This window comes from Hippichthys cyanospilos, chromosome 20 (assembly GCF_059441005.1).
Source record: "Hippichthys cyanospilos isolate Australia breed blue-spotted pipefish chromosome 20, RoL_Hcya_1.0, whole genome shotgun sequence".
NCBI classification, from domain to species: domain Eukaryota; kingdom Metazoa; phylum Chordata; class Actinopteri; order Syngnathiformes; family Syngnathidae; genus Hippichthys; species Hippichthys cyanospilos.
In genome coordinates this window covers 15,288,667-15,310,932 of record NC_142388.1, presented here as the reverse complement: position 1 = coordinate 15,310,932, position 22,266 = coordinate 15,288,667, and the positions used below count along the sequence as shown (strand labels likewise).

Below are 22,266 nucleotides of genomic sequence, written 5' to 3'. Positions count from 1 at the left end.
GAGATGAAGGTCATTTTATTAGAATAATAATAATAAATTTTGGTTTTGAAACCGAATTTTCTTTATTCCAGCCCCTTTTAACCAAGAGCAACTTTGACCCTTTTCATATTTTACTTTTCCTTCCCATTTGATTGTGTTCAAATGTTGCTGTCACGTTTTATGGAGAAACTGTATATTACATGTGTGTGTACAGTATAGGCCTATCACATCTTATGAGATATTGGCAAATGTACTGTAGAGGAGTCATTAAGAGAGTAATTAGGCTTCTCATAAGAAAATTACTGCATTCGCATGTTATTCTTGCCCTCCATGGGAACATTGCATTTGATCAACTATCTTATTTAGAGATGAAGGTCATTTTATTAGAATAATAATAATACATTTTGGTTTTGAAACCGAATTTTCTTTATTCCAGCTCTTGTTCGCCCGAGTCTGATTATGACGAGTCTGGTATCAGCTTAAAAGGTGAAACTAATATACTGACTAATTACATGCAAAACAAGATATTTCAAACTTTTATTTGTTGTCATTTTGATGACTAAATTATTGATTTCATAAAATTTTTTTTACAAGATTTTTTCCTTGTGGTTTTCATAAACTAAGCCATAATCATCAAATTATAACAAATAAAGGCTTAGAATATCTCACTTTGCATATATGTGAGGAATAATATATTTTAAATAATAATAATACATGTCTTAAAGATCCCTGGGTTTACAACTACAACTTTAAACTCAGGTTTACAACTTGAGCCCTAATCACCCACTGTTGGTTTTTCGTCATGACTTCAGTTGTATAATTAACCACCACAGTGTATGAGTCTATGACGTGGCAATCATTGTTTTGTAAAAGACAAGGCTTATGCTTCAATTGTCCACATCAGAAGCTTTGTTTTTATGAAATACAGGTAATATGGATGGCTTTTTGTCTAACCTGGACAGAATAAATCAATATCGAGTGCAATATACAGAATGGCATAATATGCTTCACAGGCATAAACACGCACACTGGCTCTCAGAATAATGAAAAAACATAAAAGTTGAAAGGTTCACTATATAAATAAAAATGTAAAGATGTGTATTATACACAAGGGATTCATATTTTAAGATGCATTTATAACAAATGAATAAAATGCAGTTCGCATTTTGAAATTCCTCCCCTCTTCCTGTTCTCATAGCGGCGGTATACTGAGACTGTAGGCTCCGCCGGAATCGACTTAAATGTAAAAATGTATGGTATACACAAGGGATTAACATTTTAAAATGAATTCGTAACAAATTAATAAAATGCGGTTTTATTTTGAAATTCCTCCCCTCTTCCTGTTCTCACAACGGCGGTGTACTGAGACTACAGGCTCCGCTGGAATCGACTTGACTGAGGATGTCTGCAGCCAGGTCATTGTGGTTCCATTTTGCCCTTCCATATCGCCAGAGGCGGTGCTAAAAGCGTGGAATAAGCCTTCGCGCAAGCGCATGAAGAGATTGCATAACATAAAAATGTCATGTATATGACATCGGGGACATATATAAGTGTTGGGTTTGAAGTGGGCTCGATACCCTACAAATGACCCAAGGAAAGGTGTAAATAACAACACAGGAGTAAGAGATTAAGTTTTACCACAGCAGTGGGGAGAGCTCGAAGGAGAGCGTGACCATGTCAGCCTTGTTGCAAAGTCTCTCTCTCTCTCTCTTTCTCTCTCTGAGCTTTCGGACTGCAGTCTTTTTATTAAAAACTGTTACTGAGGTGTGGTGGTCTCACATTCCAACCGTCACACAACATGAGTATTTTGCACCGTGGCAGAACTTGCAGATAACTTGCGATTCAGGTTTTGACCTTGACGTTGTTTTTAAGACACACACACACATATGAGATAAGGAGGCGCTGTGGTGTCTGAAAAAGTAACAGAGTACATGAAGCAAAGCTGTTGCACTAATGAATAAGCCGGAAAATTAGCAATTGGAATACATGAAGCAAGCTGTTGCACTATTAAATCAGCCAGTTTATCTTACAATAAGGCAGCGTCACCTTGTAGTCTTGTCTCTCAGAACCTTCTCGTGCGTTGGTTTGCATGCCATACGAGTACCGTGCTTTTTGCGGTTTATTTATATAATTCCTTTCGTCGCTTGTAGCCCATTGACAGTCGGGATTGCGGTTTACTCTCTGCCTAAGGTGGCTGCGACGCTTGTGTTGGCTTATCCTCGTTTGGTTTGCGCAACATTTGCTGTGGCATTGCTTCACGGTGAGTTGTGTTGTTTTGTGTGCTTTTGGTGTTTTTTCTTTTGTGATTTTCACCGTTTCTTTGTTGTTGTTTGCTACTTCGTCGTTAACACTTGTTTGCCTTTCATGGTGCTCACGGCCTGACGTGTGCATGCTTGACATAAAGTTGTGCTTTGTTTTTGCCTGGCTGTGAAGTTTTTGCAGCCGTTTGTGTGCCTAGTCACCCACCAGCTTTTAGTGTCGCGGCTGCGTCAGTTATCCGTCCTCGCCCCATTTCCGCCTGTGCCGCGTTGCTTGCGCTTCGCACGCGATCTTGGCTGGTGGCTATTGTCCATCTTCCGCTGTACTGGCTGTGTTACGCACCCGTTGCAGTTTTTGTGGCATGTTCCTCTCGCCAATTGGCGGCGTCTCGACTTCACTCTCAACCACGTGTTTCTTGCCTGTCTCCGGCTCGCAGCGGTTGCGTCCCGCACCGGCTCTTGCCTTGACAGCTTTTGCTGCACTTTTCTCGGTCGTATAGAGGGCTCTGTGCTGTGCTCCAGTGGTGGCTGTCGCATTGTGCTGGCGGACTTACGGGGTGGACGCTGTTTGCGTTGCCGCGACTTGGCGCACGTTGAGATGGAGGTGAGTGTGGCCGTGGATGATGTGACCGGTCCTTTGGAGTCCAACAAGGCTACTTCCTTGGCTCCTCCTGTTGAGTTGGCAGTCGCCTTGCCGCCCGTTTGCAGATGAGGCGTGAAATGCCGCTCTGCCAATCTAGCTCCGTCTGTTTCCTTCTCTAAGCAAGGTTACGCTTCCTGCCAGCAATGGGACTCTGGGTTAGAGGATGAGGTTGCCTATTTGCTTTCGCAATTGGAAGAGATGTCTGCACTGTTGCAGGACTGCCTCCAGCCGAGTGCCTTAGCTTCCGGTGGGCCGTCCTCTTTCCAAGGCGCTGTTGCACCAGACCTTTACAAGAATGTTGATGCCATTTCTCGGTCTGCTTCAGACTCATGCTTCCGTGGGTCTGAGTTTGATTCGGACTCCACTGTTGATTCTCCTCCTTCTGAAAGGGGTTTGTCCCTCACTGTATTGAGTGATATGTATTCACCTATGTCCCTTTTGCGTGCTGCTTTGCGGGTGCTTCAGGTGGATGTTCTTTGTCCCCAGTCTCCCCGGACAAATCCCTTTTTCCAGTGTCGCCGCCCTTCTGCTGCCTTTACTGTTCCACAGTGTGGGCATTATTTAGATCTCTTGCAGTCCTGTTGGGCCGATACGAATGCTTTTGCCCACCTTACTTCTGAGGGGCGTACATTGGTGGCGTTGCAGGATGCTGCTAACATTGGGTTAGATCGCATGCCTGTTGTGGAGGAGGATGTTGATTCCTTGCTCTTGTCACCAGACGAGCTCGCTCGGAGAACGCGTCGTTGTCTTAGTGTACAATGTTGCATGGCAGATGGCCTGGTTACAAGGGCTACAATGGTTGTGCATGCTAGGCTTGCATTGGCAACTCTGTCTCGCACCTGTTGTTCGCTGCCATGGCTGTGGCACGGAAAGGTGATACTGAGTCGGTTCTGTCGTTTGGCGAGTTATGCCTACATGCTTTTGCCCTTATGACAAGGGACCATGGGCGGGCAAGGTCCTATTTGGTGCGTTTGCGCCGCCTTTTGTGGTTGTCTCAGTCCTCTTTGACTGAGTCCTCCAAGCGTACTCTGCGGGACTTTCCATGTTGTACCTGGGATGTTTTTCAGTTCTGGTGCAGTGGAGACACTGAAACGGTTGCTAAGGGTCTGTGAAGCCCATGTGCAGCTCTCTGACCGTGACAGAGCTTCAGCCATTTCTGGTTCTCCTCGTTTTCCTGCCTCTGTGCCTCGTTACCGTGTTCCGTCACGTAGCCAAATGTATGGGGGCGCCAGTTCCCTGCATCTCCCCAGAAGGTATGCTGAACTTGGCAAAGTCTGCTCTGGTTCCTTCACAACAGACCACCTTTGTTGGGTGTCGCTGGACTCTGTGGCCATGCTGGCCCGCCCTTCACTTCAGCGAGTAGACGAAGTTTTGCGTGTCCTGGAGGGTTTGCGCCGGACATTTTTTACGCCAACTGGGCAAAATTTTTTGTCACCGCTGTGGTTCCTCTGGGGCTCCTATACCTTCGACCCCTACAGATGTGGTTGAATGGCTTTCAGTTGGATGCGAAGAGACATCGGCACGGATACCTACCGGTGTCTCGTCGTTGTCTTCTCGCATTGGCCCCATGGCACCAGCGTGCTTTTGTGGCAGCGGGCGTTCAGCTGGGAGTGGTGCCGTCTAGCCGGGAAGTGGTATCCACGGATGCCAGTCTCTCCGGCTGGGTGCCGTTTGGCAGCACAGGTTCGCTCAGGGGCATTGATCATCGGCGGACACTGCAGACCAAATCAATGTCCTGGAACTTCGGGCTGTGCATCTGGCACTCATCCACTTCCTGCCATTCCTTCGGGATCGGTACGTCCTTGTAGTCGGACAATACCTTGACAGTTTTCCACATCAATCATCAGGGGGTACCAGGTCCATCAGGCTATTGTTGGTCGCTCGAGCCCTTCTTCAATGGGCGGCCGTCCACCTAGCCAGTCTGCGGACAGCCTATCTTCCAGGTGTCCTCAATCAGGTTGTGGACTCATCTCACGGGGTTCCAGCACCAGGGGAGTGGCATCTGCATCGCGAAATTGTGCTTGCTATATGGGCTCGTTTCGGTCAGGCGGAGGTCACGCAAGAGTTGATTAACTGTCGCCTTTGGTCATCCCTGATGGAGGTCAACAGTCCACTGGGGCAGGATGCCCTGGCGCTTCCTTGGCCGTCTTCTATACGACTTCCCTCCCCTTCCCCTGATCTGGATGATGCTCCAGAAGGTCCTTCAGGAGGGCCACACCCTGTTGCTGGTGGCCCCCTTTTGGCCCCACGGATGTGGTTCCCTCAGCTCCACAGCCTATGTTTTGCCGACCTTTGGCATCTTCCAGCCCGGGTGGATCTGTTTTCCCAGCATGAGGGGCGGATATGGGTTTCCCACCCTGATCGGCTTTGCCTGTGTGTGTGTGGCCTCTGAGGGGCCCGACCCAATGCTGCCCTGCTTGCGCTGATGACGCTTGCCACTGACCCAGTGGCTTGCCCTGTTCCTGCTGTCTTGTAATTCCTGCAGTCTCTCCTGGATAAGGGTCGCTCACTTTCCACGTTGAAGGTTTATGTTGCTGTCATTGCGACCTGTCACGCGGCGGTTGATGGTGACTCGTTAGGGCACCACCCTTGTTTATTCATTCATGAACGGGGCCCAGCTTCTCCGCGCCACACAGCCCTGCTTGACTCCTTGTGCCGGCCTCTTTTTGAACCCCTGTGTGAGGTGCCTCTCAAGAGGGTTTCTCTGAAGACTGTGTTTTTGCTCACTGATGTCTCGGCCAAACGAGTTGTGGAAGTGCGTGCCCTGTCTGTCAGCCTTTCCTGCATCAAGTGGCACAATGATGGCCGAATGCAGCTTTCGTTCCAAAGGTGTGATTCTCTTCCTATATCAACAAACCTTTGCGCAGCAATCGTTTTGTGTCCCCGCCTGGGTACGATGGAACCACTGCCGACCCTCTTGTGCCCTGTGCGGGCACTGCGTTTATATGTGGATGCTACGGCTTCATTTCGTACGGGGATCCTTCCAAGCGTTCCCAGCTTTCGAAACAACGTTTGTCTCACTGGATCGTTAACGTGGTCATGCATGCTTGCGGGGATTTGGAACACCCCTTCCCTTCGGGAGTCTGTGCCCATTCTACTTGGAGTGTCACGACTTCTTGGGCGGTGCTGAAAGGGGTTCCCTTGGAGGAGTGTCCCTTGGTCATTGCCTGGCACTTTTACCAGGTTCTACTGTATGGATTTTGCAGCCCCCCCATTCTGTCTGTGGTCCTGGGCTCCTCGGGGGCGTCAATGTGTGGTTGAGGTGAGTACCATGGTCTCCTCCTGACTTCGCTGTTATTCGTCATTCGGTGCTTTTAGCACCGCCGCTGGCGGTCTGGAGGGGTGAAATAGAATGACAGTTACATATGTAACAGCTGTTCTATGAGCCCCGGATGTCCGCCAAAGTTACTTGTCACTCGAATTCCTTGTCTCTGCGTTGTTCGCATGAGTAGGTTCTGAGGGACAGACTACCAGGTGATGCTGCCTTATATATGGTATGCATTCTCGTCTTGCGTTGCGCGAAGGCTTATTACATGCTTTTAGCACCACCTCTGGCGGTCATCCGGGGCTCATAGAACCACTGTTACATACGAAACTGTATTTTTGTCGCATTATGGCAAAAACTCCTCCTCAAATATGGCGGTCAGTGTGCGTGCGTGACTGCGAGGCGCTCCGCGCTTATACGTCTATGCACGCATCACCGCTTACGTCACTAGAATGCTGTCTGCTATTGGACGGTGTCACGAGTACCTAAGATCCTGGTCTGCTATTGGTCGGCGTCACGGTTTCCAAAATGGCGAAACGTTAAAGCTTTGTTTGCCTATGAGTGTATTTATGTAAGTATTTATGGTGAATTTTAGTGCTTAATTCAAACTTGAATTGGTTTGCCATGGGTTCCAAGATTGCTAGTGATGTTAAAGAGAAAAGTAAGAAGATGATTTATATGGAAAGGAAGCTCAAGATAATCAAGAAATACAATGAAGGCTAAGCTAAGCTAGGCTTCCCTACTAGGGCGGCATGGCTTGGTGGTAGAATGGTCGTCTCCCACCTGAGAGGCTGTGGTTTCGATCCCACGATCAGCAAGACCATGTCAAAGTGTCCTGGTGCAAGACACTGAACCTTCAGTTGCTCCTGATGCTGCGTCATCAGTAGGTAAATGACTAGTTAGTGCAAAGCGTTTGGAGTACCAAAGGTAGGAAAGCGCTATATACCAAAGGTAGAAAAGCGCTATATAAGTGAAAGTCCATTTACCATTTACCATCACCATAGAAAATGGCTGTAACAAGCTCTCATGTCACTCAAAGGTAAATATATCCTTTCTATATTTTTCAACATTTATGATGTTATTTAATTGTATACATGTATATTATATGTAGTGTAAGTAGCACTCACTATACTATTTTGATACCAACTTTTAATATGTATATACAATTTTTATGTTTTTACCTGGGGTTTTACAGACATTTGCTGTTTAACATAGGTTTGGATTGCCTTCCATACGGCGAATTCGCATTACAATCCCAACCGAGGAACGGAATAATCTCATAAACCGGGGGGCTACTGTACTTTCATTTATCTGTTGCTAAATCTTTGTGGTGCATTACCACCATCTTCTGTAGTATTTAAAGAATGTGGACACTGGCAGTAATGCATGACTATTACTGCTTTTACATCTTCTGTTTTATTGATTGGTTCAGCAGAAGGTGTCCACTAATGGTAATACACATATCATACTAGCAAAATTAATCAACTGTCAACAGTCAACGGAATTAGGGAATGGGGATTTTTCGGAGTCACACCGGAATGTAGTCACGGGCCAGCCAAACTATGAAAGAAAAATGTGTGATTTATAGTCCGAAAAAATACGGTAATACTTTCTGAGACAAACCCCAGTTAAGAGTTAAGGACATTGCATCATACTTAGTTCAGAAAGGTTAATCTCCTGTTCTTTCTTGCTGGCTTTGTTGAAGAGTCGAATTCCTGTGACAGTCATCATGAGTTCAGAGAGCTGCTGCTCCTTATCTCTCTTTGAGAGCACCATAAAGGCTTCCAGTTCAGTTGTTGGAAAAATGCTCTGCAAGGCAGCTGAAAAAAACGTACACTTACGAGAAAGGATTGAAAATAATCAAATAATAATATCAAATAAGAGCATCTGAAAAAAAACAAACTTACGAGAAAGTATTGAAAATAATCTAATAATAATATCAAATAATCCATCAATTTTTTTTTACCGCTTATCATCACTAGGGTTGCCAGTTTGCTGGTGCCAATCCCATCTGTCAATGGGCAGTAGGCAGGGAACACACTGTACTGGTTGTCAGCCATTTGCAAATAGGCATCTCAAACTGTACCTTGAACTGTACAAAGATGGCTGGGATACGCACCAGCGCAGAGGACATGCGGCTGTATAAACTGGATGGATGGATATGCAGTGTATATACTATTCATCTGCATTCCCATTATAATGTTCCCGACAGAATTTTAAAAATAGGTTAAGAAATTCTTCCAAGAAGCAAAATTCTATAGGATGGCAGTTAAGTGAATAACTGGATGTATGTCACTGAAAGCTATCTCTTTCAAAATGTAGACACGTAATTTTTCTCTGGAAAAAACTTACAAATAGAAAAGAGCTTGAAGAGCTTTTGGGGGGGACTTTTTTTTGGCATTTCCTGCTATACCAAACAGTATCGGGAAATAACAGGAAAATAATAACAAAACAAAATCAAATTATAACCCAAGGGACGTACCGTGACTTCTATAAAACTTTACACCACTAGTACTCATCATTAAATATGTACATGAACCCTTTACTAGGCACAGAGGCTGCTTTCGGCCGATAGTCCAAACAGACAAAACGGCATAAAGCGTCCGTAACGGCCATTGCCTAAATTCTAAGATACCCCTAAATTTCTCTAAAATCCTGAAAATTCTTGCCTCTTGCCAGTTTAGGACTTAAAAATAAAAAATACGGTGCTAATAAACGCTGTTTTTGTCCGAAAGCGGCCACTTTGCCCAGCAAAGGATTAACTCATTATGAATGAGTGCAATGAGTGCATTATTATGGCTTTAACTACCGTATTTTCCGCACTGTAAGACACACCTAAAAACATTAAATTGTGTACTTTTTTAGAAAATAGGCCATTCATTGACAGTGCGCCTTATAATCCAGTGCCTCTTATAGTGGCACTATAAGTGGTCCAGTGCCTCTTATAGTAATCTAACATCTCACCACAAATGACCCCCACTCAGTTTGTGACATATGTTGTACTTTGGAGGGGTTTTAGAGAGGTATATTTGCACTTAGTCTCAATTGTCTAGGTCTATTTCTGTTGTATTGCTTAGAGTAGTGGTTCTCAAAGTGGGGTCTACAGGGGCTTTCTAAAATGGGTCCTTGTCTCCAAAAAGTTTCAGAACCTCTGGCCTTGACCACAAATTGTATTTATTTTCACCTTTTCTGGTTCACTACTTGGGCTATTTTACCTGTAGCCTCTTGTACGGAGCCGATATCTGAAGGTGAGCCCATGCCAGAGCCGAGCAGGATAAATGTAATGATTTTACGGTAAAGTGTATCTAACTGGTCTTTCATTTTCACCCTGCTGTCAGTGATCTCCCTGCTCACTTGGTTTAGTCTGAACTCCATCATCCAGTTGATTTCCTTTAGGAACTCTCCTGTATGGAAAATAATGTTACGTTTGGGATATTCAGTCTGTTGACAAACTGAAAACATTACAGTCACACTCAATACCACATGGGGGGTGGGGCATGGGAGAGACATTCATCTGACTCTGTACCTTTAAGAAAGAGGATAAAACTCAAGAGATCACAGTATTTTGACTTTTTTTTTTAAAAATATATTTTCAACTTTTGGGCAATATTGAGAGGAAAATAGAGACCAAGGAGGGGTACCAACATTCAACAAAATGATTAGAACACACTTTACATACTTTATCCGTTTGAAGACTTTGCAATTTATCCTTGCAATCCATGTATTTGCTCTCCGACCACTCAGGGTCCATGTCCATGTCCAACAAGAGCAACTACATAGAAGCTTATCACATCTCTATTTTTTCATTGAACTGCTTTCACCCCCCAGACACCGGATGGTGGACCAGAATTTCCTCAAAGCCTTCCAGAAGTTGTTTTCTATGGCTCACCGAACTCCTCCCACAACCCTTCCACGTGTCTTCTTTTCCCATATCTTGGCTGTACGTACTAGACGGGATTACTGAGCAGTTCCTTGGATGTCCAACTAAGAGCAAGTAACAAAGATCTTACCGAACATGATTAAAAAGCAGAGTTTACACTTTATATTCCCATTTATTACAAAAGACAAGAAGATCCCAAAGGTTTCTTTCGTCTTTCATGATCTCTCCCATGTCTCTACTGTACCCGCCTGTGTGCTTAAAACACGTCGTCCCTATGACCAAAAAAAACAAAACAAAAAAAATTGTAGTACATTTCTTAGGGAGCACGTCTACAAGAAGCAGACACCAATGAGGAGTCGAGTTTAAGTTCTGAGCGAGAGTGGGTTACAACTCCTGCCCTCATTCATCGATTGCCGCATGGGCGTGCCCCTTGAGCTCAATGACAGACTTCTTTTTGTGTCTGCAACCACCGAATCCACACTCCGCTTGGTCAGTTGGTACCAGTCAGCTGTCTCCAGAGTGTCATGTTTTGTTGTGGGTTGGTGCTGGTTTTCCTGTTTTTCTTTTATTTTTTTTGTACTTTTGAAATTGTGGGTTTGTTAGTGCGTGTGTCTAGTTCCCATTTTAGTTTTCGTCATGTCTTTAGCATGATTTGTTTCCACCTTTCTTGTGCACTTGCCCTCTTCGCGTTGTCCAATCAGCTTCCTCTGCCTTTTGTGTCACTCCAGCTGTTTTGTGTTTCCTCGTTTAGTATGAAGTTTATTTAAATCACCAGTTTGCATTCACTTGAAGTCAGGTCATTTTCAATGTCAACATATAGGTCACATGTGGTTGTGTGTTTTTTGCCCCGAGAAGTCCCTTGCCTCCCTCTTACCTTTTCCATCGCGAGTTTGGCTTCAGTTTCAAGTTTTGTTTGTTACTTTTTGGATACTGTGTCGTTTGTGTTTTGCCTATTCCTTGCATGGCAATAAAATTTAATTTTGAGCACATCAACTCCAAGCTTCCCTGCAGTTTTGGGTCCACCTTGCTTCATCCCTCACCAACATGCCCCAGAATCAAGAGAGAATGATCCGACCACAACCGTACCTAGCAGGAAGCTCGCGGCAGCCTCTTGTCAGCCCCTTTTATGCCCCCTTATCTGTTCCTCTTTGTTCCTCTCGTCTGAGGCTTCCTTTAACCCTGCTCTGTACCGGTCCTCCACGCTTATTTCTTCCGCATCCTCTTATTGTCTTCTCAAGCTCCCTTACCCAACAATTCTGCCCCTTCACATCTTCCACAATTCAGATTTTTCTTACCTTGAAGATTATTCACCCCCCACATTTCCATCCGAGCAGCCCCAATGACCAATTAGCCCACCTCACTATACTCTTGATTCTGATTTTTCTGATTTAGACTGTCCCCCCTTTGTTGTTACCCTCTAATTCCGGTCCCCCGATTTTTTTTTTATTTTTATCCTAGTCCAGTCCCCTATGAAAATTTTGTTTTGGAACCGATTTTCTTTTGTCCTGCTCTTGTCCCTCTGAGTGATTATGAAGAGTCTGATTTAGATTCCGATTTTCTTTATTCCAGCTCTTGCCCCTCCGAGTCTGATTATGACAATTTATATTTAGACAGTTCCCCTTACAAGGACTGCAAACCTTTTCTGTGCACCTGCATAACTTTCTGCCCCTCCAGGCGGCCAGTGGGCGTGCCCAGGTAAGGTTCATCATTCGTTATCACGTCACAATGCACGTGTCCCTGCACACCCTATAATTTCAAGTCACTCCGTCCCGTAGCGGTTCCCATGTCACTTCGTCTTTTGTCTTTTGTCCTCACCCTTTCACATGCCACACCCTCCATGTGCACCTCTCTCGCATCCATTGATTCTGTTGCTTGTGTCTCCCATGTTCCCCGAGTTTTCCGGCAGTAGACTGATGTGGCAAGTGCACCTGTCCCCCTGTCCTGTCTGTTGAAACACTTTTTTCCACGTCCTGAGCCTGGCAGGCAGGCAGGTTCCTGTCCCTGCGCCAAGGCGGCTGTCCGCTCCAGTCCCGTCACCAAGGCGGCAGTCATCCCCTGTCTCAGTGCCATAGCTGTCCCAGTGCCCGACCTGCCCGGCCTCCGAGTCCCCTGAAAGCCGGCCCCCGTCTCAATGTCAAGCCGGTGCCTGGCTCCCCTCTCAGTGTTAAGCCATCACCCGACCTCCGTTTCTGTGTTTAGTCAGTGCCGGATACCAGAGTCACTCATCAAGAGGTGACAGCCGGCCAAGTCTCTGCCCGGCATTCAGCCACCGCCGCCCAAGGCTCCTGTCAAAGCCATGACCTACATTCAAGAAGAGTCTGCGCATGCCTCTTGAGCATCCAGTCAAGATGAGCATGCGCACGCCACCGGAGCCTTCAGTCAAGGTGAGTATGCGCACGCTACACGAACCTCCAGTCAAGGAAAGTCCGCGCACGCCTCAAGTCAACGCGAGTCTGCGCACACCTCCAGTCAAGGGGAGTCTGCGCGCGCCTCCTGTCAAGGAGAGTCTGTGCCTGCCTCCTCAGTCTCCAGTCAAGGCGCGCTTGCCACCCCAAACTCCAGTCACCGGGCGCCCACATATACTGCCCCAATCTCCAGCCAGGGCGCGTCTGTGCACGTCACCCCAGTCTCCTGTCAGGTCGCGTCGGCGCACGTCGCCCCCAGTCAAGGTGCTGCAGCCGCCCCCGGAGTGAACATTCATGGCGCTGCTCCGGAGTGATCATTCATGGCGCTGCTGCAGCCTTCGTCTGAGCCTCCAGTCACAGCGCAGCTGCAGCCTCCCGTGATCCTCCAGACAACGCTCTGTGGCAGCCTCCCTCCGAGCCTCCAGTCGATACACCGCAGCAGCCTGACTCCAAGTCTCCAGTCGAAGCTCCACGGCACCCTCCCTCCGAGCCTCCACTCGACACTCCACGACAGCCTCCCTTCGAGCCTCCAGGCGAGGCTCCGCAGCAGCCTTCGTTCAAGCCTCTAGGCGATGCTCCGCAGCAGCCTCCCTCTGAGCCTCCAGTTGACGCTCCGTGGCAGCCGAGGCCAGAGCCGCCAGTCGATCACCAACAGTCGTCTCTGTCCCAGGTCAGTGTCGTGAACTCACCACTGTCTGTGACATGCTTCCAGCGGCCATTTCCAGTCAGCGACCAGCCGACGTCTCCCGAGTCGCCGCCAGTCGGCATCCAGCAGATGTATCCCGAGTCTTCGCCTGCCGGTCTCCAGCAGATGACAACATCGGCCGCTCTCCAGTGGCATCTGGGCCGCAAGCCCGCCTGGGGTCACCGGGGTCATCTCCTTGGGCATCTCGGAATCCCTCCTGACTCGCTCTAATAGGCCCATCTCATCTGGCGTCTCGGACACGCTTATGAGCGCATCCTGTCTGGAACCCTGGACGCCCTCCTGACTCCTATTGTTGGAACCATCTCTTAATACCATCTCTTTTTCTAGCGCCAATGATATTTCTAGACTTTTTGTTTGTAGGGTTATGTTCCCTCCTCCTTGCTGACTCCACCCGCCTTGCTTGGGTTTTTTGGTTTTGTGGGGTTTCTGGTTTTGTAGGAATGTCTGGGATCTGTCCTTTAAGGGGGCGGTTATGTCATGTTTTGTTGTGGTTGGTGCAGGTTTTTCTGTTTTTTTTTTTTTTTTAAATCAAGTTGTGGATTTGTAAGTTATTGTGTGTGTCTAGTTCCTATTTTAGTTTCCCTCACATCTGTCCTCGTTAGTGTGATTTGTTTCCACCTGTCTTGTGTACATGCCCTCCTCATGTTGTCCAATCAACTTCCTCTGCCTTTTGTCTCTCCTTAGCGGTTTCGTGTTTCCTCGTTTAGTGTGAAGATTATTTCAGTCCCCAGTTTGCATTCACTTGTTGTTGGATCAATGTCAACGTCTAGGTCTCTAGGTTTTTTGCCTCGAGAAGTCCCTTGCCACCCTGTTGCTTTTTCTATCGTTTGCCTCCCTGTTGCTTTTTCCGTTGTGCATTTTGGTTTCAGTTTCAAGTTTTGTTTGTTACTTTTTGGATACTGTGTTGTTTGTGTTTTGCCTATTCCTTGCATGGCAATAAATCCTCTTTTTTTAGCACATCAACACCAGCTTCCCTGCATTTTTGGGTCCACCTTACTTCATCCCTGACCAACATGCTCTGGAATCAAGACACAGAGTCCCAGAGCCCAAAAAGGTCTGATAATGACTCCCGTCAGCTGACAACATTCCTTCCTTGGATGCATGGAAGATGGTCCCCTCTGACTCAATGTCCTCAACATCCTCCGGAATTTGGGAGGAATTCTTCCATAGGTGGGAGTTGAAATTCATTCCGACAGGGGTCTCTTACCCTACATTCTCAGCAGAAACCAACACATCATTAGGTGGTGATCAGTTGACAGCTAAGGTCATTTCTTCACCCGAGTATCTAAAACATGAGGCTGCAAATGCGATGATATGACCACAAAGACGCTCATTGCAGCCTAGGGTGTCCTGGTGAAAAGTACACATATGGAGACCCTTATGTTTGAACATGGTGTTAGTTGTGGACAATACATGGCGAGCACAGAAGTCCAATAACAAAGCACAGCTCGGGTTTAGATTGGGGAGTCTATTCTTCCCAATCACACCCCTCCAGGTCTCTGTCTTTCCCCAAGTGAGCATTGGAGTCTCCCAACAGAATGAGGGCATCCACAGAGGGTGCAATCTCCAGCACAAAATCCAAGGACTCCAAAAAGGGTGGGTACTCATAGCTGTTGTTTGCATAGGAGCATAGGTACAAACAAGTTAGGACCCATCCTCCCAAGCGAAGGCAGAGGGAGGTTACTATGGCGTTATATTTGTGCCACAATTACAAGTGCGCGGAAAAAAAATTTGAGCGTTGAAAAATAAAACTGAGCGTGCGAAAACAGATTTTGAGTGCAGAAAAAAAGTTCTTGAAAAGAAGTTTCTCGCTCAAAATTCCTTTTTGCTCGCTCGCAATAGGATTCTCGCGCTCAATATCTCGCTCTCGATACTCCTCCCTCCCTCGCGCAACATCGCGTTTGCTCAACATTGAGCTCTCGCTCGCTTGAGTCGTCCTTTGCGCTCGCTCAGTTCTGCTCACGCGTTACGTTTGTGCCACAAAACCAGCCAATCAGAGCTTGTAAAAGCACATTGATTTACAGCTTGGTATCCAATGAGATTGCTTGTTGTGTTCACCCGGAACGAGCAAACGAGAGTGCGTCACATCGACGAGGGCGGGAGGAGGTGGGCTTATATTATTAAAGTACAAAAACTAACAAGATATTTCTGTCAAATGATACAATACAGTAATAATAACAATATTAAAAGTAATTCTCCAGCCCAAGTCCGTGTTTACGCACTCTGGTTTGCCCTTTCCAGGTGAACACAGGGCAAAACGAGAGTGCGTCAACGGATAGCGTACAAGCGATCTCATTGGATACCAAGCTGTCAATCAAAGTGCTTTTTCAAGCTCTGATTGGCTGGTTTTGTGGCACAAACGTAACGCGTGAGCAGAACTGAGCGAGCGAGAGCTCGATGTTGAGCAAACGCGATGTTGAGCGAGGGAGGGAGGAGTATCGCGAGCGAGAGCGAGATGTTGAGCGAGAGAGGGCTATCCCGAGTGAGCAAAAAGGAATTTTGAGCGAGCAATTTCTTTTTCTGTGTTCAAACTCCATCGGCGCGCGCTCAAACTCTTATCATTACCCGCTCAATAGTTTTTTCTTGTGGTCAAAATCTGTTTTCGCTCGCTCAGTTTGATTTTCTCCGCTCAAATTTTTTTTTCACACGCTTGTAATTGTGGCACAAATATAACGCCATAAGATACACTCTCTCGTCCACCGGGGTGAACCTTAATGTCCAGGCGCTGATGTATGCCCACACCTACTCTGCGCCCCTCACCATGAGTAACCCCAGAGCGGATGAGGGGCCAACCCCTCCCGAGAGGACTGGTGGAGGCGAGTCACACTATACAGTAAATAGTTTGACCTTTTGGCCTCGCACACCAGCTCAGGTTTGTTCCCTGCCTGAGAGGTGACATAACATGTCCCAAGAACTAGCTTCTGTACCTGGGGATCAGTGTATCAAGGTATACACCCCCGGCCTCGGCCGAGCTCTCTTCACACATGACCCCTTTGGCTCCTCCCACAGGTATGGTACTTCTTTGAGTTGTGCCCTGCCAGGTCCCATGGGTGCAGGCCCAGCCAACATACACTCAGCAACGAGCCCCACCTCCAGGCCTGGCTCCTGGGGGGCTGGTGATCTGCGTCCAGGCAAAGGAAAACGCGATCCAAAGAATTTGCTCATCATAAGTGGTCTATGAGTCGTGCTTAGTCTGGTCCCTCGCCTAGGACCTGTTTGTCAGAGGTGACCCTACCAGGGGCATAAAACTCCAGACAACTAAGCTCCTACTGGGAGACACAAAACCCCTCCACCACGGTGTGAAGGGAATCATATATTAGGTTGTTATCATTATGCGCTTATTTCTTGTCTAGAATAGTGTGCATTGTTATCCATTTATGCAATCCTAGTTCATTTTGACCCTGTCCTTAGATAGAGCTGTTGACGCAGGAAAGTGTGAGCCGGGACCTTGGCCCAGCTTTCGGTGGCGTCCGTCTGGCTCTTTTGTTGTGTCTTGTAATCTGCAATGCTTTGCTGAATAAAAAGCCAGGAGGGGCGGCTGGGCGATTTGAATTAGCGTTGGAGAATGTACGAGTTCATTTGTTCAAGCTTTTTCCTTATCCATGGTATAGAAAAGTCAATCTTGGCTGGTCTGAGTTTCTCTTTTTGCTGCTTAGCAGCTAGGCTTGTCCTAGTCTTCTTTTAGAGATTTCTCTGACACACGGTAAAGTGATGCTTCATGAGGGATGGAAATATGGAAATTGTGAGATCATGAAGGAGGGAAAGTGTAAGCGTGACTTTGATTTAAAAAAGAAAAAAATCTGCATCACTCTCACACTTTTACATCATCAGTAATTACAGAGTGTCCCCCCCTCCCCCGTGAGCCATCACTTAGATTTTTAAGAATCTGACCACGAAATTGCTGCGCACTGAATGGGAGACATGGACAGCAACGATTAATGTCAATATGCTACAGCATCACAGCCCTTCTCCCTGGTTAAACGGCCATAAATCCATTAGTTTTTACTCTGGAAAATTGCAAGATTGACTTAGATTTGCCAGAATCTGATCAAAAAGTGTTGGACTCGGCCCCCTGCAGGTAGGTAGGGGTTTGTGCATTAACTGTCATGGTCTTTCAACAAATAGGTTCCATAAGTTGCTTTTATACAACCAGAAGACCCGAAATGCATTTGGATGCAGTTTGTCTTGTTAAAGCAGCACAGGTACCATGTAATATATGAACAATGATGCAGTGTAGAAAACTGATTCACTTACGTCTAGAAGTGTAATTGAGGTCAAAATACACTTGCATCTTGATTGTGTCAAGGGAAGGACTACATGTTAGTGTCTCCATGCACAGCTGTAAGGAATATCATCAAAACAATAATGTAAATCAAAGAGTTTTGAGGTTCGATGTACAGTATAGTACACACATGCCAAACGCAAGTGAGGAAAAAAATCTTTAAGCTTCCAGGATCACATTTCAGAATATTGTAAATATTCTGACACAGATTGGAGAATTTCTTTGCAGCTTTCTTGTACTTTCGTATTTAACTTTACCTGTGGAACAAAAATAATCGATAAAATCGTCACTGTTGTTATTAATGGAAATATATGTTTTTTTTAAATGTAATGTATCGGTAAAATATATATTGATTTTATCACGGTTTTATATTTGTGCTCAATAACTTGTTCTGTATTTGAGTACAGTAATTGTGCAGCACTTTGGTCAGCCCTTGAGGTTGCTTTTATATGTGCTTTATAAATAAACTTGACTTGACTAAAATAGTGTGTTCATGAAATGGTGCTGTTCTAATGAGAATTGACACGACTGGAAGTCGTTGAGACCAGATGCCACCTAGAAAAGAAACAAAAGGCATCCTCCAGCATTCCAGTGTGAAGAGAAGAAGATAAGTCAGGTATTATGGCGCACTGATTTCCCCCTCTTCAAAAAAATGGTCAGAGAATATAAGACATTTGAGACACTGTGCCCATGCACATACACACCACACACACACACACACACGTACACACTCACACTTGCATTCCAGTCAGACAACATGTCCCTAAAATGTATAATAACTGAATGTAGAAGGTGAAAGGTTGACATTTTCTGCTCCAACCTGTGGCAGGACTAGTCCAAGGCCTCGCATACTTTCCTACTCTCTGTCAGGATTAAATAAATTGTTTCACTGTGATGTGGTATGGGCGATTTTTCAACAAAAAAGAAGACACTAGGAACTAGTTTGACATGAGAAGTTTTTCTAGGTTCCTTTACTTCAGAGAGTATCTGAAATTTTCACTTATTGCCAGGCTTTGTCAAGAGATGGTTGTCCTGATGAAACTAGTTATCTATGTATAGGAGGAGATGTTGTATAAGTGTGTTGCTAATTACTGACAACTGATTATCTCAGCAAACCTTGTCAGCAAGATCCCCTTCGCGACTAGCAATAATGGCAAGGTAAGCTAACGCAAAACTTTACTTTACAATTGCTATTAATACAGCCAATAAATAGTTGTGGTCAAAGTGTATCAAGATGAAGCATACAAAAACTCATGTTAAACAGTCCGCCAAACACAATAACGATGATGTATTCTAGCTGCTAATGTTAGCCTCACTGAAACCATACAATAATTCACGCTAAACAGTACACTAAACACAATAATGATGATGTAGTCTAGCTGCTAATGTTAGCCTCATTTAAACCATCTATTTTTGAAACATCTGTCCCTAACCCAGTCGACTGAACTTGAATAACATTTAAATTGTGGAATTCACTAACAGTTTTTTCAAACGAATAAACAAAGCATAACTATGCTGTGAAGCTAAGTAATAAGGGATTAAAATACATAAAATTATGTATCATGTCATACTATTAAAGGCTTATAACACAATATAGATGAAATGATTTGTACTGCTTTTAAGTTTAACCCAACCTTCCACTGGATGTGTAATGACAGTAATGAGCCATATTTAGAATGGCAAATCCATATTGTGTTGGTGAGAGTAAGCTAAAAGAAATGCAATAGTAGTGTAACGCATTACATTTCAAATACAGAAAAAGTGTTATTTAACTAATTACTTTGAAATCATCGTAATGAGTGATAAATAATGCATCCCAGTTTTTAAGTAACTTGCCCAACACTGATCACTATCAATTACCATGGCAATAACTACACAAAACATAAGCCAATTGATCTCAAATTCAGAATATTGTTAAAAATTATATAACCATCAATTAACATGGAAATTTTGCATGTGAAATAACATGGTGGCTACACATTTGAGTTTCACTGGCAAAAGGGCTCGCCGAAGAAAACCATAACTGTGAAGTGGGACACAGAAACATTAATTTGAAATCCCTGTTTAAGATAAGCCTGCATCATACAAAACTTTGAAGACCACACACTGATGTCTTTTATATACATAAAAAAATGATAATGGATGGATTCAAATGAGGGGAAAAAAGTAAGACAATAAAATACATTAAAAAAAAAGCTCAAAATTGATCCACTAGGTTATCATTTTTTTTTTTTTTTTTTTTTTTTTAACCGGGAATGTTACCTTTGTGGAGAGTGCACTGTCATCCTTAGATAATGATGCAACCTGCTTTGCACCCTCTGAAGATTGCGGAATTCTTGAGTCTTGGTCACACTGCATTTTGACGATTGAGGGTGACTATCGCAAGCCGCTGCAACCTGACTGATTATTACCCCCAGATGCTATAGCTCTTCTGAGACAGTCGTCACTGAGACCTGAACAGCCGACGTCTATGTCACCGGGTCACGTCATCGCAGACGTGTATGTAAACGTTTACCTGTTACCATAGTTTAACCTTGAAGTCGTCGTCTCCGTAGTGTGCGGAGTATATTATATACTGCAAAATGTTGCCAACGAGGTCGCAACAAGTTTTAGGTACTATTAAAGAAAAAGCATCGTATCCACACTGTAGTCAGGCCGGCCTGCATCCTATGGCGTTATAGTTTTGCCACAATTGCGAGCGCGCGCGCGCAAAAAAAATAAAATAAATAACAGTTTGATCGCAGAAAATAAAACTGAGCGACCGAAAACATATTTTGAGCGCAGAAAAAAATATTGAAAATATTATGTGCCACAAAACCAGCTAATCAAAGCTTATAAAAGCACACTGATAGACAGCTTGGTATCCAATGAGATTGCTTGTTGTGTTAACCCGGAACGAGCATACAAGAGTGCGTCACATCGACTTGGGCAGGGGTAAGTGGGCTTATATTATTAAAGTACAAAAACTAAAAATGTATTTCTGTCAAATGATACGATACAGTATTAATAATAATATTAAAAGTAACTCTCCCGTCCAAGTCCGTGTTGACGCACTCTCGTGTGAACTTTCCGGGTGAACACAGGGCAAAGGAGAGTGCGTCAACAGATAGCGTACAAGCAATCTCATTGGATACCAAGCTGTCAATCAATGTGCTTTTACAAACTCTGGCTGGTATTGTGGCACAAAACGTGACGTTGTTGATCAAACGCAATGTTGACATGTCAACATTTTCATAATCAAATTACCCACATAAATTAAAAAATGTACATTTTTTCCCAGTTTTTATGACTTGTTAAAACTTGTCTTACGTTGAATTCAGACTTTCCATACCAATGCCACGAACTCCCTTTTACCAAAAACTCAACATTTTTGCTATTAACATTTCCACAAATAATTTGTAAAATTCTTTTTTTCCTGTAGTTTCTTTATTTTGACCAGTTCAAACTTTTCCAGCATTTGGCGTACCCCTACTGATGCCCCAAATTGTATATTTGGGTCTTAAAAAACATTGCAAAAATCCAAACTACTATCTTTAACAAGTTCAACTCATTCATTGTCATTGTTTATCATCCCATGCCATTCATAACGCCATATAATTTTACAAAATCCAATCTTTTTCCAAATCTTATTTCAACCCCCCCCCCCCCCCCCCCCCCCCCCCCCCCCAACTCTTCCGGCTGGGAGAGGGGGCTAGCTAGATGGTGAGGGTTGACTTGACCGCCTCCATTGGGTTCTGCGTTGGTCGACCATCACGGGTTAGGAGTTCGGCTGTCTGCAGTCCACCTGGCTGGAATGTGGGATGGTTCCTGCCCAATGGCCTTGCCTGCTGTCAAGACATCACTGCACTATATAGCACAATATGTTTTCTGTAATTTATGTTGTTTCTGTGTCTGGTACATGCAGCATCCACTTCAACCTGTGGGCCTGGAAGGGGGCTCCTCCCACCTGTGGTCCCTTCTGGAGGTTTCTGATTTTCCCCAAATTTGGGGTTTTTGAGTTTTTCCTTCCCCTTCTGGGAGCTTTGACAGGGGATGCTGTTGTGTACCCTATACTGAAAAGATGTCTCTGTACGACCTCTTTTCATTCTGTGAAGCCCTTTGAGACTTCGGTGATTTAGGGCTATATAAATAAAATTTGAAATTTGAATTTGAAATCATACTACACCTTTTAATTCAGCCTTGTAGTCTTCACACACTTTTTTTCTTCAGAAATGGCCATTTCTAGTTGTGGTTATTATTATTATTATTATTATTTTATAATTTATCCTGCTTAAGTAGGTGGAGCCTAGCCCAGCTGAGTTCGGGTGGCATGGATATGTCAGTTACAGGGCTTATGATAATGATTTTTAATTTGCAATGTTATATTCTGTGCATCTTTTGTTTTTTTAAGTGCTCTCTAAATAAAACCCCATTTACACAGCAAACAGCTACACTAGGAAGGCATTTGAGTAGTAATTATGTATTATACTTCATATTATAAAATATGTCTATAGCACAGAATGGTTGCCTGAGCTGCAACCAGTAACAAACAGATTTTGAGAAAATGGGTTGCGTATTTGACCTGACACACATGTCTGACCAGCAGCTGTCACAAGAGGGCAGTCACGTGTTCTTTAGGGTATATTTAACTGAAAACGCCCACAGCGTGTCATAACAAAGGCGTGTGTCCATTCAAAACCGCTTGAGAAATCATTACAGCAGCACTTGGATATTGTTTTACACCATTAGAGAAATAATGTCATTTTCATTGCAAACTGTATCTGACAATGGTAAAGGTCACAATTTCAATTCAGTTTCATGTAGATCATTGCAGTTTTCAGTTTTCCGCTGGCCAGACGATGCCTCCAT

The 22,266-nt window shown here is 44.7% G+C and overlaps 2 protein-coding genes and 1 long non-coding RNA gene across 23 annotated transcripts in view; 2 read left to right on the top strand and 1 right to left on the bottom strand.

The window, feature by feature from the left end:
• cfap206 (cilia and flagella associated protein 206) overlaps positions 1–20,337 on the bottom strand; it is a 62,517-nt gene extending 42,180 nt beyond the window's left edge. For 6 of the 19 annotated variants that reach the window (XM_088403902.1, XM_088403903.1, XM_088403904.1 and 3 more), the window contains exons 1-4: positions 19,681–20,337; positions 17,391–17,475; positions 9,361–9,549; positions 7,801–7,965 (exon numbers count right to left, since the gene is read on the bottom strand). In XM_088403902.1, coding sequence (XP_088260028.1) covers positions 7,801–7,965; positions 9,361–9,549; positions 17,391–17,475; positions 19,681–19,776 — 535 coding nt within the window. In that variant the 5' untranslated portion in view covers positions 19,777–20,337. Of the gene's footprint in view, positions 1–7,800; positions 7,966–9,360; positions 9,550–17,390; positions 17,478–19,680 lie in introns of those variants that run through there. The other 13 variants (XM_088403898.1, XM_088403889.1, XM_088403897.1 and 10 more) reach the window with 9 other exon arrangements.
• On the top strand, positions 1,320–14,531 carry LOC148407529 (uncharacterized). Of its 2 annotated transcripts, none has more exons than XM_088403909.1 (3): positions 1,320–1,394; positions 12,225–12,694; positions 12,766–14,531. In XM_088403909.1, exons 2-3 carry the CDS (start codon positions 12,350–12,352, stop codon positions 12,997–12,999), a joined length of 579 nt encoding a protein of 192 aa, XP_088260035.1. In that variant the 5' UTR covers positions 1,320–1,394; positions 12,225–12,349; the 3' UTR covers positions 13,000–14,531. The 2 variants fall into 2 exon arrangements, with proteins under 2 accessions (XP_088260035.1, XP_088260036.1); XM_088403910.1 differs by lacking the exon at positions 1,320–1,394 and adding an exon at positions 2,149–2,239.
• LOC148407527 (uncharacterized) lies at positions 19,029–21,572 on the top strand. Of its 2 annotated transcripts, none has more exons than XR_015863871.1 (2): positions 19,029–20,352; positions 21,114–21,572. It is a non-coding gene; the product is annotated as an uncharacterized LOC148407527 (long non-coding RNA). The 2 variants fall into 2 exon arrangements; XR_015863870.1 differs by having other exon boundaries at positions 21,104–21,572.
• The last annotated feature ends 694 nt before the right edge of the window (positions 21,573–22,266 follow it).

Excerpts from the sequence above, each read along its gene's own strand:
- LOC148407529 (XM_088403909.1), top strand. The coding sequence starts at position 12,350 with ATGCCTCTTGAGCATCCAGTCAAGATGAGCATGCGCACGCCACCGGAG. Across the intron at positions 12,695-12,765 it reads GCACGTCGCCCCCAGTCAAG|CCTTCGTCTGAGCCTCCAGT; the intron begins GTGCTGCAGCCG and ends GCGCTGCTGCAG.